This window comes from Nycticebus coucang, chromosome 8 (genome assembly GCF_027406575.1).
Source record: "Nycticebus coucang isolate mNycCou1 chromosome 8, mNycCou1.pri, whole genome shotgun sequence".
NCBI classification, from domain to species: domain Eukaryota; kingdom Metazoa; phylum Chordata; class Mammalia; order Primates; family Lorisidae; genus Nycticebus; species Nycticebus coucang.
Window position 1 is genome coordinate 94,980,530 of NC_069787.1, and position 15,021 is coordinate 94,995,550.

At 53.2% G+C, this 15,021-nt stretch overlaps 1 protein-coding gene across 4 annotated transcripts; it reads right to left on the reverse strand.

The window, feature by feature from the left end:
- Positions 1-28: 28 nt before the first annotated feature.
- On the reverse strand, positions 29-14,677 carry MST1R (macrophage stimulating 1 receptor). 4 transcript variants are annotated; one of them, XM_053600256.1, is made up of 20 exons: positions 13,159-14,674; positions 9,625-9,813; positions 9,415-9,543; positions 9,066-9,236; positions 8,582-8,742; positions 8,074-8,239; positions 7,829-7,965; positions 7,310-7,471; positions 7,122-7,215; positions 6,775-6,987; positions 6,546-6,692; positions 6,300-6,465; positions 6,027-6,128; positions 5,755-5,955; positions 5,159-5,239; positions 4,802-4,983; positions 4,594-4,664; positions 4,172-4,337; positions 3,208-3,344; positions 29-857 (listed from the first exon to the last, which is right to left on the reverse strand). In XM_053600256.1, the coding sequence occupies exons 1-20, from the start codon at positions 14,386-14,388 to the stop codon at positions 674-676; spliced, it is 4,089 nt and encodes a 1,362-aa protein (XP_053456231.1). In that variant the 5' UTR covers positions 14,389-14,674; the 3' UTR covers positions 29-673. The 4 variants fall into 4 exon arrangements, with proteins under 4 accessions (XP_053456231.1, XP_053456230.1, XP_053456229.1 ...); XM_053600255.1 differs by having other exon boundaries at positions 33-857; positions 4,594-4,703; positions 6,775-6,984; positions 13,159-14,672; XM_053600254.1 differs by having other exon boundaries at positions 34-857; positions 4,594-4,703; positions 13,159-14,672.
- Positions 14,678-15,021: the final 344 nt, after the last annotated feature.

Consider the following 15,021-nt stretch of genomic DNA (forward strand, 5'->3'; position numbering starts at 1 on the left):
GGCCTCCCAGAGTGTTAGGATTATAAGTGTGAGCCACTGCCCTAAGCCTATCTGGAGTCTTCTTATTGATTCAACCCCATTCCGGCTTTAGAGGCTTTGTGTGTGCTGCTCATACTGCTAAAAACTCTCTTTCTCTAACTCTGATTCTTGTGGCTTTTCCCCACCTAATAGTGCCTCAGCAAAAATGTCACCTTCTGAGAGGCATCCTTCACCTCTCTATTTACATTTCTATTTAAAGCAGTTTTCCTTTTCATCAAAGCAGCCACCTGTCATTCTTTTACATCATTTATAACAATTTGTACTTAAACATTAATTTGTTCCTTTACTGGTTGAAAAGTCAGTGTCTGTATAGTTACTGCTGAGACCCTGTGCCCAGCAGACATGGTACATAGCAAGCACTCTATAAATACATGTTTCAGGAGCGTTGCCCTAACTGGTTCACTCTGTGGAGAGAAGGATCTAATGTGCCCTACTCACCTATCGCCTCTGAAGGTTAAAGGGCAGGGACAGGTGGAGGTCCACTGCACTCCAGCCTGGCGTGGCCCAGAGGCAACTTGGGGTAAGCTCCAGGCTGCTAAGAAGGTCCAGCCCAGGGATTAGGTCAAGTAGACTGAGGTGGCTCTGAGAGTGGTTGGGGCTGTCATGTGCTCCTGTGCACAGGTGGGGACAGTGGCTATTCTGGGAGCAGGTTCACCTCATCTGAGGTTCCAGGGCCCAGGTTCACATAGGTTCCGGGGAGCTGCACATAATGGTCTCCAAGTAGTGCGGCTACTACCCGTTCCACTTCCCTTACTAGTGCTCCAAATGTAGGTCTCTCTTCTGGGTCCATCGACCAGCATCGCCGCATCACCTGGTACCTGTGGGGAGGAGGAAAATGTCAGGGGCAAGGCATGCCCATCTGCTGCTAAACCCCTGATGGGCCACGTAGGGATGAGGACAGGTGACAGGGCCTAGGGTCAGCACTGCCCAATCAAGGGCATCACTTGATTGTTTTCCAGTCTTGCCTTCCCACCTTGCAGAAGTTGAATTACCTCAGGGGTTAAGGGCTTCTATGTTCTATGACCTGGGCTGTGCCTTCTTGGGCAAGTTCCTTAACCTCTCTCTGCCTCTGGGTCCTCCTCTGGTCATAGAGAAGTAGGGACATAGAGTGAAACGATGCCTGTGAAATACTTAGCACACAACTCAACTCACAAGCTATCATGATTATCATCACAGGTCTTCCACAAAGAAAGCCTGGGTTCAGTGAAATAGGGATAAAAAGTCCTGAAGTGGCTCAGTGCCTATAGCTCAAGCAGCTAAGGCGCCAGCCACATACACCAGAGCTGGCGGGTTCAAATCCAACCCAGACCTGCCAAACAACAATGACAACTACAACCAAAAATTATCCAGGTGTTGTGGTGGGTGCCTGTAGTGTCAGCTACTTGGGAGGCTGAGGCAAGAGAATCACGTAAGCCCAGGAGTTGTAGGTTGCTGTGCGCTGTGATGCTATGGTACTCTACCCAGGGCAACAGCTTGAGGCTCCGTCTCAAAAAAAAAAAAAATCCTGAAGCAGGACAGTGTGGTAGCACCTGTGACACCCTGGTTCCCAAGCAGAAGTTCTTTGGGTTTACCTGGTGGGTCCTATTATCTTGGGGATGTCATCCCTGCCTTAATGATACTCCATATAATTCTCAGGTTTTCCAAGGTTAGTAGTGTTATTTCTTTTTTTTTTTTTTTTTTGGTTTTGGCCAGGGCTAGGTTTGAACCCTCCACCTCTGGCATATGGGACTGGCGCCCTACTCCCTGAGCCACAGGCACCGCCCGTGTGTTATTTCTTTTTTTTTTTTTTTTTGTAGAGACAGAGTCTCACTGTACCGCCCTCGGGTAGAGTGCCGTGGCGTCACACAGCTCACAGTAACCTCCAGCTCTTGGGCTTACGCGATTCTCTTGCCTCAGCCTTCCGAGTAGCTGGGACTACAGGCGCCCACCACAACGCCTGGCTATGTTTTTGTTGCAGTTTGGCCGGGGCTGGGTTTGAACCCGCCACCCTCGGCATATGGGGCCGGCGCCCTACTCACTGAGCCACAGGCACCGCCCAGTAGTGTTATTTCTATGTATCACCACATCACAGATGAGAAGACTGAGGCCCAGAGAAGGGACTTGCCCTAGTGAAGTGGACACTGTGGTGTGCCACCCAGATCCCCCTATTATTCTTCCAGGGCTTGGAGTGTTACTTGCTGATGGGTCTTGGCCTAGGTCCTCTCTAGGCCCTAGGTAGAAGAGAACTGCCTCTGCCAAGCTCACACCCCCAGACTAGGAATAGCCTGTGACCAGTTACTGATTAATGCCCGGTACAAAGACCTGATGCTTTGTTTCAATTTCAGAAAACTCCAGAGGGCTATCCCAGCTCAAATAGTCCCTATGGGATGGACCTCTGTTGCATCTGTATCATAGCCCAACTTCCCCCTCTGCCTAGTCCTGCTTTCTTTGCTCCCAACTGACCTCTTACACATAAATATCCATTTGAGTCTATTTCAGGGAGTCCAACCTGGATGCAGATAGGCAGTAAAATTAATTTGCCTCCCTTCAAACCAGATGCATTAGTGAATGAATGATAAAGATCAAACCCAAAGCAGGGTAGGACTATGAGGAAGGTCTACTCATATCCTTTCTGGAGCACAGCTTGAGACAGGTGACACCAACTACTTTTACCTGTAATCTGGTTCTTCCTGTTTTAACTACGCAGACCAGGACATAGCTGAGGCATGCTTGCTAGTTATGATGTTAAATGTCAGCCCCAAACCCACCTCTCAGGCACAACACAGGACAACACAGCTGCCATCATCCCTCCAGGAATAGGGAGTCTGAAATCTATCACTGACAAAAAATCTTGATCTGAAGATATAGAGGGGGCTGCTGTGGGAGCTAATGGCATCTTTCCTTGAAGCTTAGTGGAAAAGATGGTAAACAGACCCCCTTAGGAGGATTTGGGGAACAGTTCTAGGAAATCAAATCTCCAGCTTCAACTCAGACTCCTGAGTTCAGAATGCTGTTACCATGGCAACTGTGAAGTCTTCCCAGTGTCCTGCCCTGCATGGGGGTGGGACCAGCCCGTAGGTAAGGAAACTGAGGCCCACAGAGGGTCCTTTTGCTGGTCAACCAGAGGGTTAGTCAGAAAGCCAAGCAGGAACTCTGTCTCCCTCCCCACTATCACCTCCACATACTCACAGAGAATTGGGGCAATACTCAGGCTGGGGCAGGCGCCGACCCTTGGCAAGGAAGTGAGCGAGGTCAAAAGGGTCAATGTGGGGGTATGGTGGGGCACCCCGTGTCAGCAGTTCCCACAGCAGCACACCAAATGACCACTGTAGGAAGAGGGAGGTGAGGTGACTCAACTCTCACCCCAAATTTGGAGGCAGGTGGGTCCCCCAGGGCCTCTACCTCCCAAAGTCCTTTAGCTGGAAATGGGGAACTCCACCCTCCACTGAGAACTCATTCCTTGATACTTTATAAGTGTCTTCCCTTTGTCTCCTCCCGCTACCTCATCCTGCCCAGAGATGAGGCTGGGCAAGCCCCGGATTATCTGTGAGGAGCCAATGAGTGTTTAACCTCCTCTTGCCGTGGCCAGTGTAAGATTCCATCTTACATCTGCCCAAGAGGTGGGGAGATGGGTTGTGGGAGTTACCCAGCCTGGGGATTCCTGGGCTTAGATCATTCAGAGCTAAAAAGGCAAGGCCCAATGCTCTAAGTCAGTAGTCCTCAACCTTTTTAGCACCAGAGACCCATTTCATGGAAGATAATTTTCCCACAGACCAGGGCAGGGGGATGGTTTTGGAATGAATGATTCAAGAGCATTATATTTTCACCTTAGATCATCAAGCATTAGATTCTCATAAGGAGTGCCCAACCAAATCCCTCACATGCACAGTTTATAGTAGGGTTCATGCTCCTGTGAGAATCTAATGCTGATGCTGATCTGACAGGAGGTGAAGCTCAGACAGTGATGCAAGCAATGGAGAGCAGCTGTAAATGCAGATAAAGCTTTGCTTGTCACCTGCCACTGCTCACCTCCTGCTCTATGGCCTGGTTCCTAACAGGTGATGGACTAGTACCAGTCCATGGCCCAGGAGTTGGGGACCCACAGCCTTAGGGTGCTGAGGCCATTTGGACACTAGAGCAGGTGAGGCCTTACCACATCAGATTTGGTGGTAAATCTATAGGTCTGTAGGCTCTCCAGTGCCATCCATTTGACAGGTAGACGAGCGTGGCGGTGCTGTCGAACACTATAGTACTCTTTGTCCAGGATGCCTCGGGCCAGACCAAAGTCAGCCACCTTGACTGTGAATGACTCATCTAGCCTGGGAGAGTGAGAAATCCTACTTGGTACTTTATCCCACCAGGCCCTGATCCACCTGCTCCTTATAGAATTTCAGAGCCATAATGTCCAGTATAAGCTTGTACTGGGCAAACAGAACAATTGAGGCCCAGAGAGGGAAGGACATGCCTAGGGCTGCACAGCAAAGGCTAGAGGGCCCTTCCTTGAGGTAGCCTCGGGCAGCTGTGTTATCCCCATGCCCTGCGCCTCTGCTTCACCCCATTACTCTGGCCTCTCACATGCAGTTCCGTGCAGCCAGATCCCTGTGTACAAACTTCTGCTGTGCTAGGTACTCCATGCCACAGGCTACCTGTAGGCCAAAGCCAATGAGGTCCTTCACAGTGGGGTTCTGGAGGCACAAAAAGGTTGGTGGGCAAGGGCAGAGCAGCTCCATCTACAGCTGTTGTCATATCCTCCATCCCCACCCAAGGTTCGCTTAGCACTGACCCGCTGAGGTGAGCGGATGAACTGAAGCAGGTCTCCATGGCACATATAGGGCAGCAGCGCATGGGGCAGCTTCTCAGGTGGCAATGTGATACCAATGAGAGCAAGCACATTTGGATGGTGCAGGCCACGCATTAGCAGCCCCTCTCGAAGGAAGGCCTCTACCTCTTGCACTTCTGTGATGCCTATAGAGTGGCACGAGTCAGGCCCAGGGCAGGGAGGCCCTTTCCAAAGGTCAGGTTGCAATAAGAAATAAAGGTGTCCTGCTCAGGGTCACTCAGTAAGGTGGTAGCACAGCAGGAACAAGAAACCTCATGGCCTGGGGCTCCCCCCTGCTTTCCCAGCCTCCGCCCCACTTACGACTCAGTGACTTGATAGCACAATGGATGTGATTCTGGGCCTGGTCTATGTATTCTCCATGGTAGACAACTCCAAAGTGGCCTGGTAAAAGGGAAATGGTGAGAGGAGCTCTGGTACTCCAGGCCCATACCACATCTTCTCATAGGCAACCAGACCTCAGAGCACCAAACTGGCCAATCTGACATTAAAAACAAGCAGCAGAAGCCAGGCACAATGGTACATGCCTATAGTCCCAGATACTTGGGACTGAGCTTGTGTGAGCTCAGAAGTGTGAGGCTAGCCTGAAAAACATAGCAAGACCCTGACTCTAAAAGAATAAAAAGACTGAAAGAAAAAAAGAAACAAGCAGAAGCTGCATGATGGCAGAACCTGTAATCCTCCCATGTCCACATAATCCATACCAGAACCCACTGAAAACAGAACTCTTCCAATCGCTATTTCATAGACAAGCAAATGGAGGCTCAGGGGAGTTAAATGGTATACCCAAGGTCACACAGTTTGGCAAGAAGGCCAGAGCAGAGTCTGACTCAATTGTCCCTTGACCCTATGTCATCTTAGGACTTCTTCTCTGCCCCTGCCCCATGTGGCCCCCACACCTTTGCCAATGACTCGGTCACTATGGGTGACCACCCGCTCATGGGGAATCAGCACATCCTTGACCTCAGTCAAGAGCGCAGAGTCCAGGTCCCTGAGCCAGATGGACTCTTTCTGTAGCAGTGGAACACAGGATCCATCTTCACTGTCTGAGAAGGAGTTAACCCGAGTAGTGGAATACAGACCATCAATGGCAGGGAGTTCTGTGAGAAGAGGGAGTGAGGGGCTGGTAGGGTGAGGGGGTGCCTTGTTTCCAGGGCTTCTACCATCTCACCAAGGCCATTTCTGCAGTCAGAGCCCAAGTGGAGCACAGGCAGGTGCATGACTTCAGCAGTATGATCCAGGGATTCCAGGACATCTGGGTTGGGTGAAGAAACTGTGGAAAGATATCCCCTGGTGGCCAGGCTTGGTTTCCAAGCTCCTAGGGCCTAGCCCCCACTGGGAAGGTATGGAAGATCCCCAAGGCCTGGGCAGAGAAGGTATAGGAACTTGGAGATACCACTGTTTGGGGGTAGAGGATGAATCGGGGTGGCAGTAATGAGCTCACCTAGTTGCTTCTTCCACTGCCAGTAGTTGAAGACCAGCACAGTGACCAGTGCAGCCACAAGTAGGAGCAAAGCCAGTAGGACACCAAGGAGCATGCTCTGTGGGACTCCTTCTGGGTCTGGCCGTACCACACTACCCAATATGTGACATCCACCATCCACACAGACCTGGGAGCAGATGGCAGCTCAGGCCAAGCCCGCAGGTCCTCAGCCCATGTTTCCCAAGGAGGGTCAGCTGGGCTGCCTACCTGCAGTGGGGCGCCATCCTTGCCAAGTTGCAGGGATGGAGGCAGGGGACAGACAACCACATCCCCCAGGAGCTTGTGCTGGCAGCTCTCACCACCCACGGTCACGTTCACATTGACGCAGTCAGCCACAGCACCCAGCCCAATATACTGCAGAGACAGTCATGAGGACCAGCCAGTGGCCTGCACTTCCTGATCCTCCATTATCCCTGCCCTTGTCCCCCACACTTACCTCAAACTTAATGGCATGCTCCCCAGGTTTCAGCGGAAATAGGTTGGCACTGGGTAGATGAGGTCGGGATAGGAAGCGAAAGCCAGGCAGTGTAAAGCCAACAGCTCCATCCCCCCAAGCACTCAGATTCCCTGTCACCCACCCCTGGGGGGCTCGGACCATATACTCAGGCAGGCGGCACTGCTGCTGCTCCGGAAGCTGCCCCTCACACTGCTGGGACCGACATGAAAATGGTTAGCTAGGTGCCCCACCTATGGCTGCCCCAGTCTCCTCAGCCCAGCATAGGGTAGTGCTGAAGCTCAGGGGACCAGCCCAGCCTTCTTCTCTCCTGGCCAGTGCCCACTCACCCTGTTCTCCACTGCCTTAAGCCCATCAAAGAATGACAGCACTAGATGCCATGCTGAAGTCAGATGCTGGCCATGGATGGTGACATGGGAGCCACTGTGGAAAGAGCAGGGTGGTGGGCTTTGAATATTCTCTGGGGTTGGCTCCCTCATACCTCTGAGGCCAGAGTGAGCAAGGAAGTGGCACTTACATGTAGCCACAGTTGGGGCTAATGCCCAACACAATGGGGTTTTCCCTGTAGTGGAAGGTCCAGGAACCAGGTACCTTGGCACCCCCCACCTGCAGGCTAAGGGGGACACTGGCTATGGCAACCCCAGGGGGCGTGGCACATAAAAGCTGTCCCTCGCTGACTCTGCAGGAATGAAGGATTGGGTTCAGGGATTTGCCAGTCACCCCTAGTTCCTCTGTTGGTCATATCCCCACCTGCCTATACTCCATGGGTCTGTCTGAAGATAGATGGTCCCAGTAGGAGAGCACAGAAGGAACAGGTTCCACACAGCCTTAGCTGGAGCTAATGGACTCTGTCATGGGCTCTCTTGCCTCTAGGCCAGAGGGGGCAGTAGGCCCTTCTTCTTGGACCTGCTCCCCACACTGAGCATGTGACAGAGGCTTCTTCCCTCCATTCCAACAGGATTTAGGCTTCCACCTGGTTGAGGCTCCCCTGAATAGGGCCCTGCAGCCTCCCATCCCCATGCTTGGTGGTACATACCGTTTTAGTAGGCACTCAGTCCCATTGATAAGCACAGCCCGGCTAGTGCCTACAGACAGGCCCTGACCTTCAAGGGTGAGACAGGTCCCCCCTGCCCGTGGGCCAAAGTGGGGTTGCACTGCTGTCAGCATTGGCTTCTACAAGGGCATAGAGGTGGCTTAAGTTGAACAGGACCTCCATTCCAAGCACTTACCTTCCTATACCACCCACTGGTCAAGGGCATAGATAGGGAAAGGTGGCCTCACCACAAAAGAGAAGCCTCCCAGCATGGAGGTGCCATCCACACGAAAGTGCTTGCCTGGTGGCATGTTAGTCACGGTGAGGCTGACGTTAGTAGGCCCCGTTGCCTGGGTGCTCAAGGGCTCCAGCTGACACTCAAGCTCCTCTACAAAGTCCTTCCGGGGCACGAGGCTGGAGCACCAGGGGAACCCCTGCAGTTAGCCAGGAATCACACAGGCCTGGCTACATGCCCACCACAAGTCATGGGGCTTCTCTAAGTGATGTGATGGCATTTTTCTACCCATGACTCTAAGGATTTGGTGGGGCAGAGACGAACTTTACCTGGTCCATGACTCAACAGATAGGTAGGGCATTTGCACACTCTAAAAGGAACAGAGACATCTCCCTAGACAGCAGTGAGAGCCACATAGCAGGCCCCATACCCCTTTGACCCAGACAAGCAGAAAACAGGACCTCACAGGGAAGGGGCAGTTTGGTTTCCCCATCAGGGATAAGGGAGGGACCAAATTTTACCTGAGTTTTGTGGTATCCTTGGGCAACAGCTGACAGGGACTGTGGCCCACAGTGATCTGATAGGTTCCTTTAGGAACCAGACTGGCAGGGCGCAGGTAGAAGTTGGAGCCACACAAGATTAGCCTTGTACTGCCCCTTTGGGGTCCACTATGGGGGTAGAACTGAAATGCAGGGAACAGATAGCCTGAGTCCTTCTGTGGGGTTTTGACTCTCTTAGCTGCCTCTGCTTCTCCCAGTCTCCTGCCAAAATCCTTTGCCTGCACCATACTCCAGCCATTCTGGGGCACTGGCTAGTCCTCGTTCAAACATGTTCCTGCCTCTGCCTCTAAGTCTTTGCAGTTTGCCATTCCCTCTGCCAAGAATTCCCTCCTTGCAGATACTGAGGATATTCCAGGTCTGAGGAAGATTGTGGTCAAGGCTTGCTGACCACCACCCAGGCTCAGCTTATCCCACCCTTATCTGTTTCATGACAAGGAGGCCATACCTCAGTAAGCTCAGGCGGGCAGTGGTCTTGTTGCCAGGAGCTAGGACACTCCTTTTGCCGGCCACACATGCTCCCACACCAGCCACAGCCCATGAAGCGCTGTGCCCGCAGGCAACGTCCACAGGTGAGGAAGTGGTGGCAGCCAGGGCCCCGGATAGGTATCTGGAACACCTTGGGGTTGCAGACAGGTGGCACAGGGTGGCTGGGGATGGAGACTGGGCCCCATAGACTCTCCTCAGCCCATTGCAAACTAGGTTGGTGATACCTGTATGTCGATGCCTCCCTGGATTAGATGGAAAGACTGTGCTCTGACAGCCCTGACCCTAGGTCCTTACCCTGCCCACCTCACCTGGTCCCCAGAGGCAAAGAATAGGTGGTCCCCAAGACGACTGACATCCCGCTGCACAGGCTGCCTACTGCTGTCCAGTGAGAAGTTGGACACATACAGCAAGTAGTTGTGTGACCTGGCCAGCTCCACCTAGGACAGGTCAGCTGTGAGCAATATGGGGATGGAGACCTGGGACCTAGCGGCAAAGAGGATGTGGAGAAGAAGACCTACCTGCAGGATACGCCCATCAGTTGTGCCCATATGGGCCACTGTGACATTGTCAAGGCGTGTCACGTGCAATGCCGTGACCTGCACTGGTCCCAATAGCCCGTTGAATAGGTCCACACGTGAGAGGCTGCTACTGACCAGCAGAGGGAAGTGGTGGCAGCTGGTGTTGGGGCTGGTGGTCTCCAGGACAGGCTGGGGAGGGTCGGGGAAAAGAAGTCAGGGTTCAGCCCTGTGCACTGGTCCTTGGGGGCCTTTGTCAGTTGACCACAGCAGCCCAACTCCCATTCCTCACCCAGCCTGACTGGAGAAGATCCTGGCCCACCAGTTACTTGCCTCCACCTCTCCCAGAGAGCTCTCAGTGCAGCAAGGGCAGGGAAGGCCAGGCTGGAAGGCTGGCTCCCTCTATTCTTTACCCTACCCTGCCCTGTCCATTCTGATAATAAATTACTGAGTCTCATAGACCAAATCCCGTTCCACCCTCACAACTTACAGAGCAGGTGCTCTTACCACCCCCATCTTACAGACTCATCCAAGGCCTCAGAGCCCCCGGGAGAGGGGCCAGGTCAGATCTAGTTTTTTTTTTGTTTTTTGAGACAGTCTCACTATGTCACTCCAGGGTTGAGTGCCATGACATCATAGCTCACAGCAACCTCAAACTTTTGGGCTCAAGTGATCCTCTTGCCTCAACCTCCTGAGTAGTTTGGACTATAGGTGTCCATCACAACACCCAGCTAGTTTTTCTGTTTTTGGTAGAAAAACTAAAAACAGGGGTCTCACTCTTGCTCAGGCTGGTCTCAAACTCCTGAGTCAAGGGATCCTCCCTCCTGGGCCTCCCAGAGTGCTGGGATTACAGGTGTGAGCCACTGCACCTGCCAGCTGGAACTCTGAGCTCTTAACTAGAGTCCTCTCCCGCCCCCTGCTGGTTCTGCTCTGCCTTTTCATGTGCACTTCAGCAAACTGTCCCCAACAAACCCCAAAGTGGGGTTCAGTTTTCCCACTTGCATAAGGAGGTAAACTCTGAGATTAATTGGCCAACAGAAGGTTTGTAACATAGTCCTTGAGACTCTAAGTCTTCCTATACCATGGGCTGCTACTTATACCTCCTTCAGAGTACAAAAAGGATAAACCAAGGCCCTACAGCCTGGGTGTCAAGAATAGGCCCTAGAGGCTAGATGACACTAATGCCTCCTATGCCCTTACCAAGCAAGGACTATACTCATGCCCTAAGGCAGAACTGTGGAAGTTTCTGGGAAACCAGGAAGCCAGGGTATGAATATAAAGTATTGGAGCTGGGTGCAAGGTACAGGCAGGGTTCTGTAGCCAGCCCTAGGTGCACAAGGCTCTGCTCACCAGCCCTGAGGTCATTCCTCAAGGCAGGAGCCTCACAGGTCCAATAGGCTTAATCTAGTCCTGGAACCTTGGTGCTGATCAGTAGCCCTGGGAGCAAGAGCAGGTGCATAGATGGGCCTAGAAACACTACATACCCTGGAGTCTATAGTCTAGGTGGGTGGGGACTGGAACTTTGTCCTCACTTGAGGCAGGCAAGCAGCCTGGCCCTAGCCAGAAGCCTGCCAGATGGTTTCAATATGACTCAGGGACAGGTGGGGCTCTGAAGCTGAAAAGTGGCCCTATGCCAGCTAGGTCCACACCCCTTGCCTGTTCCTTCCTAGGCCCCCGGGCCTTATCTTAGTTTTCAGGATAGAGGCCCCTGACTCCTAAAAATGCTTAAGTATCCAATGTCCAGAGGACCTGCACCTTACCTGAAGCCATGGAGAAAAGGCACCAGCACTGAGACCCTCAGGCTCCTGAGGCCAACCACTATAAGCATGCCCTAGGTGCTGCCCTAGTGTCTACACATTCAGAGTCACTACACAAACACTGTTTAGACTGGTTCATACACCACCTGAGGACCTGGCCAGCCTGTGGGTAGGACCCAAGGTTAGTCCTCCTGGAGCCTAGCATTGCCCAGTCATGCTGGGTGTCTTTTGGTCCACTGATCACTGGCCAAGCTGGGGAGAGGTTCTGACTTCCCAGACGGAAGGAGAACAGGCCAGGCAAGGAGTCCACATCACTAGGGCCTCTCAACCCTGATGTACTCAGTGGAGAGATGCTGAAGATCCCCCTCTTCACATTGGTTGTAATCTCTCCTCCCACCTCTGAAGCATCAATAGGAGCTGAAAAGGAGTCAGTACAGAATGTCACAACAGGAATAGAGGCACAGGATGGAGACTCTGAGAGCAGTACTTATAGGTCCCATTCCTTTGTTCTCTCTTTTTTTTTTAAGAGACAGAGTCTCACTTTATCGCCCTCAGTAGGGTGCTGTCACGTCACAGCTCATAGCAACCTCCAGCCAATTCTCTTGCCTCAGCCTCCCAAGTAGCTGGGACTACAGGTGCTCGCCACAACACCTGGCTATTATTTTTGTTGCAGTTTGGCCAGGGCCAGGTTTGAACCTGCCACCCTTGGTATATGGGGCTGGTGCCCTACTCACTGAGCCACAGGCGCTGCTCTCCATTTCTTTGTTCTAATCTCTTATACTATTTAGTGGGACTGTTTCATTGGTTTTAAGGAATCAGTTTCAGTTTTGTCTTCAGGGTAGCATTTTAAGGAAATCCCATTTGTTTCTATTGCCTCTCTCTATCTATGGCTGGAGAAAATCAGGGTAGGGTCTTTGGAAGGAGCCCTCAGTTCAGCATGGGCTGTGAGAACTCGTATCTGGAGTAGGGCCTCAACTATGGTGGAAGAAAGTCTGAGGTGGACCAATTCCAACCAGCCACTCCTAGGCCTTTACTCATCCCCAGATGTTTATAGTTACTTGCACAAGACTGGGATGAGGCTTCCAGAACATTCTAGGGCCAAGCTGTCTTCCCACATATCCTGGGTCCTTCCCCAATCACCCTATAGAGAATGGGTTAATGAAGTCCAGGCCATGCAGGCTCCCCAACAAGCTCCCAGACTTTCAAGGCCCAGGAGACTCCCTGAAATCTGGTGGAGATGAGGGGAGATTCTTTGAAACTCCTGCCCCCTGCCTTTGAAAAGCAGAGCAAAACAAGGAAAAGCGAAACTGTATTGGCAAGCAGCTGTGAGTCTGTGTGAATCTGTGAGCATCTGCTTGTATGTTTAAGCATGGGGAGGGGGGCTATTTTTCTGCATGTGCCCCTGAGAGGATGAGAGGTAGGCAAATAGGAGGGGGTGCCTATCATTCTACCCAGCATTTGGGAGCTGTGCTGGAAGAGACAGTTATGGAGCAACTATCTCTATAACTACCTAAAAAAATTAGAGGCCATGATGGACAAGAAGGTGAAAGAGCAAATTGAGACAGAGACAGGGGCCAGCATTGCTGGGAGATGAGCCTCAACCATGGCCTTTGTTTGGCTGATTTCTCACACCACCCTCAGCATTCAGGACCTAGCTGAAAGAGAATGCTTCTCTCTGCCTCCTCTCCCCACTGACTCTTGTCAGTGGTGGAAAGAAGCAGCCTGTATTCAGCCATGTTCACACTGCTCATAGCTGATGGGGCCCTTTTCTTCTGCTCACCGGATTGGGGCAAAAAGTGGGCAACTGGAAGAAGTCAAGTCCTCGTCGGAGGCCTGGGTGCACTGGGGATTCACAACAGCGCTCCACACCCTCATCGATTTGGGTGTCCAGCAGGTCAATGGGGAAGGCACAGACGACAGAGTTGGGGCCCACGCCAGGGCTGCCATCTCTGGCAGCTACAAAGACCCCAAATAGCACTTCCTGGCCTTCAGTGATGCTCAGCTCAGTGGCAAGTTGGGCGCCCACTGGTGCTGTGTGGGCTGCTTGAAGCACTGGATAAGGCTGTTGACCCTCTAGGGTCCCACGGCGTCGGCGTTTAGGAGCAAAGCGGCAGTCAAGGACTAGCTCCCGGTAGTCTCCCAGCTCTGTCTCGGTGGCACTGAGCCGTGCCAGGCGTGTGTGCAGGGCACCAGGTGCATCTGTCACACTGGCCGGTTGCACGGTCAGAAAGTAGACAAATACTCCTGAATGGAAGCTGTGCACATACTCGATTTGGTAGGAGGCAAGGTACTTGGGCAGCACTGACAGCGCGGGAAAACCAGGTGCAAATCCAGAGGCATCTGCCTTGAGGCGCCGTATGGACACCGAGTGTGGGCTGAAGCTGGCAGCCACAGCTGGGTCCAGTGAGGATGCCACATAGAAGTAGGAGGCCTGGCCTTGCTCAACCACGGTCACTCGGGTCCCCAGCGGGCTGGCCACACAGTCGGGGCAGTCCTCAGGCCAGTTGTGGTGGACTGAGAAGAGGCAGATTGGTGCAGCCAGGTGCAGGGCTGTCCCATCTGGCTCCAGCTCATGCAGGAAGCAGCGGCCCTGCAGACTTGAGCCACAGCTGACCAGGGCAGGCAGTGCTGGCTCCAGCACCAGCACCTGTGTGTCTGTGTCACCTGGTGGGCCATGGGAGCCGGGGCCACAGGCTGCACATGTCTGGCAGCCAGAGTCTCCAGCAGGACCTGTGGCCAGGGTCTCCACAGACTGCAGGTCAGGCCCAAGCACATGCAGGCGATTGCGTGTGGCCACAAACACAGCACTCCCGTCCCGGCCGCCGTCATAGGTTGCCAAGGCCTGTACTGGGGCGCCAGTGGAGAAGCTGGGCACCACGTACTTCACGTCAAAGTCTCGGGAAGCTGCGTAGGGTATGCGTGGGCATTGCCAGTCCCGGCTGGTTGCAGGCACCCCAGGCAGCAGCAACAGCAGCAGGGAAGACTGAGGCAGCAGCAGTATAAGCTCCATCTAGGCCGAGCTGGGCCCCTTGGGGACCCCTATGGGCCTGAGCAGACTCCAGAGGGTCTGGGCCGGGCTAACGAGAGCTCCAGGGCAGCCGACCCCCACCCTGGATTCCTTTGAAACCCAACCTCTTTCCCTTCCCCTTCACCCAGGTCTGAGCACCTGATGCCTGCGAACACACCACACCGGTCAGGATGGAACAGCTGCCTCACCCGCCGCCAAGATGCCTGCCTGCTGCTTCAAGCCGGCGTTTAGAGCTAAATCCACCAGGGCGCAGGGCGGCAGGGCGGTGGGGCGGGGCTGGGGGCGGAGCCGCGCGGAAGGCCCGGCCTAATCCCGGCTCTCCGTGAGGTGGACTCTACCAGCCCTTAGGAATCCTGGCTCCTACACCTTCTCTTGGAGGCTTTTTCTTAGTGGCCTAGAGAGAGGTAAGCATATCTGAGCCTTACAACCGTCTGGGTCGAGGTGAGAAGGGGGCAGGACACTGGCTCTTTTCTTGAGATGGAGCTAGTTTACAGCTTACAACAACACCCTCAGAAGCTGGTTTCTACAGGCAGTTTGGGGGTGTAAACCTTGTGAGGAACAAAGGCTAGGAACATATGGAAAACTAGAGGGGAGACGTAGAGGACTCCAACAAAG

Bases quoted from the DNA above. Each gene is read 5' to 3' on its own strand.
- MST1R (XM_053600254.1), bottom strand. From the start codon at position 14,388: ATGGAGCTTATACTGCTGCTGCCTCAGTCTTCCCTGCTGCTGTTGCTG. The intron at 5,956-6,026 runs GTGAGATGGTAG...CTCTTCTCACAG, and splicing joins TGACTGCAGAAATGGCCTTG to AACTCCCTGCCATTGATGGT. The intron at 4,338-4,593 runs GTGAGAGGCCAG...TCACTCTCCCAG, and splicing joins CTGGCTGCACGGAACTGCAT to GCTAGATGAGTCATTCACAG.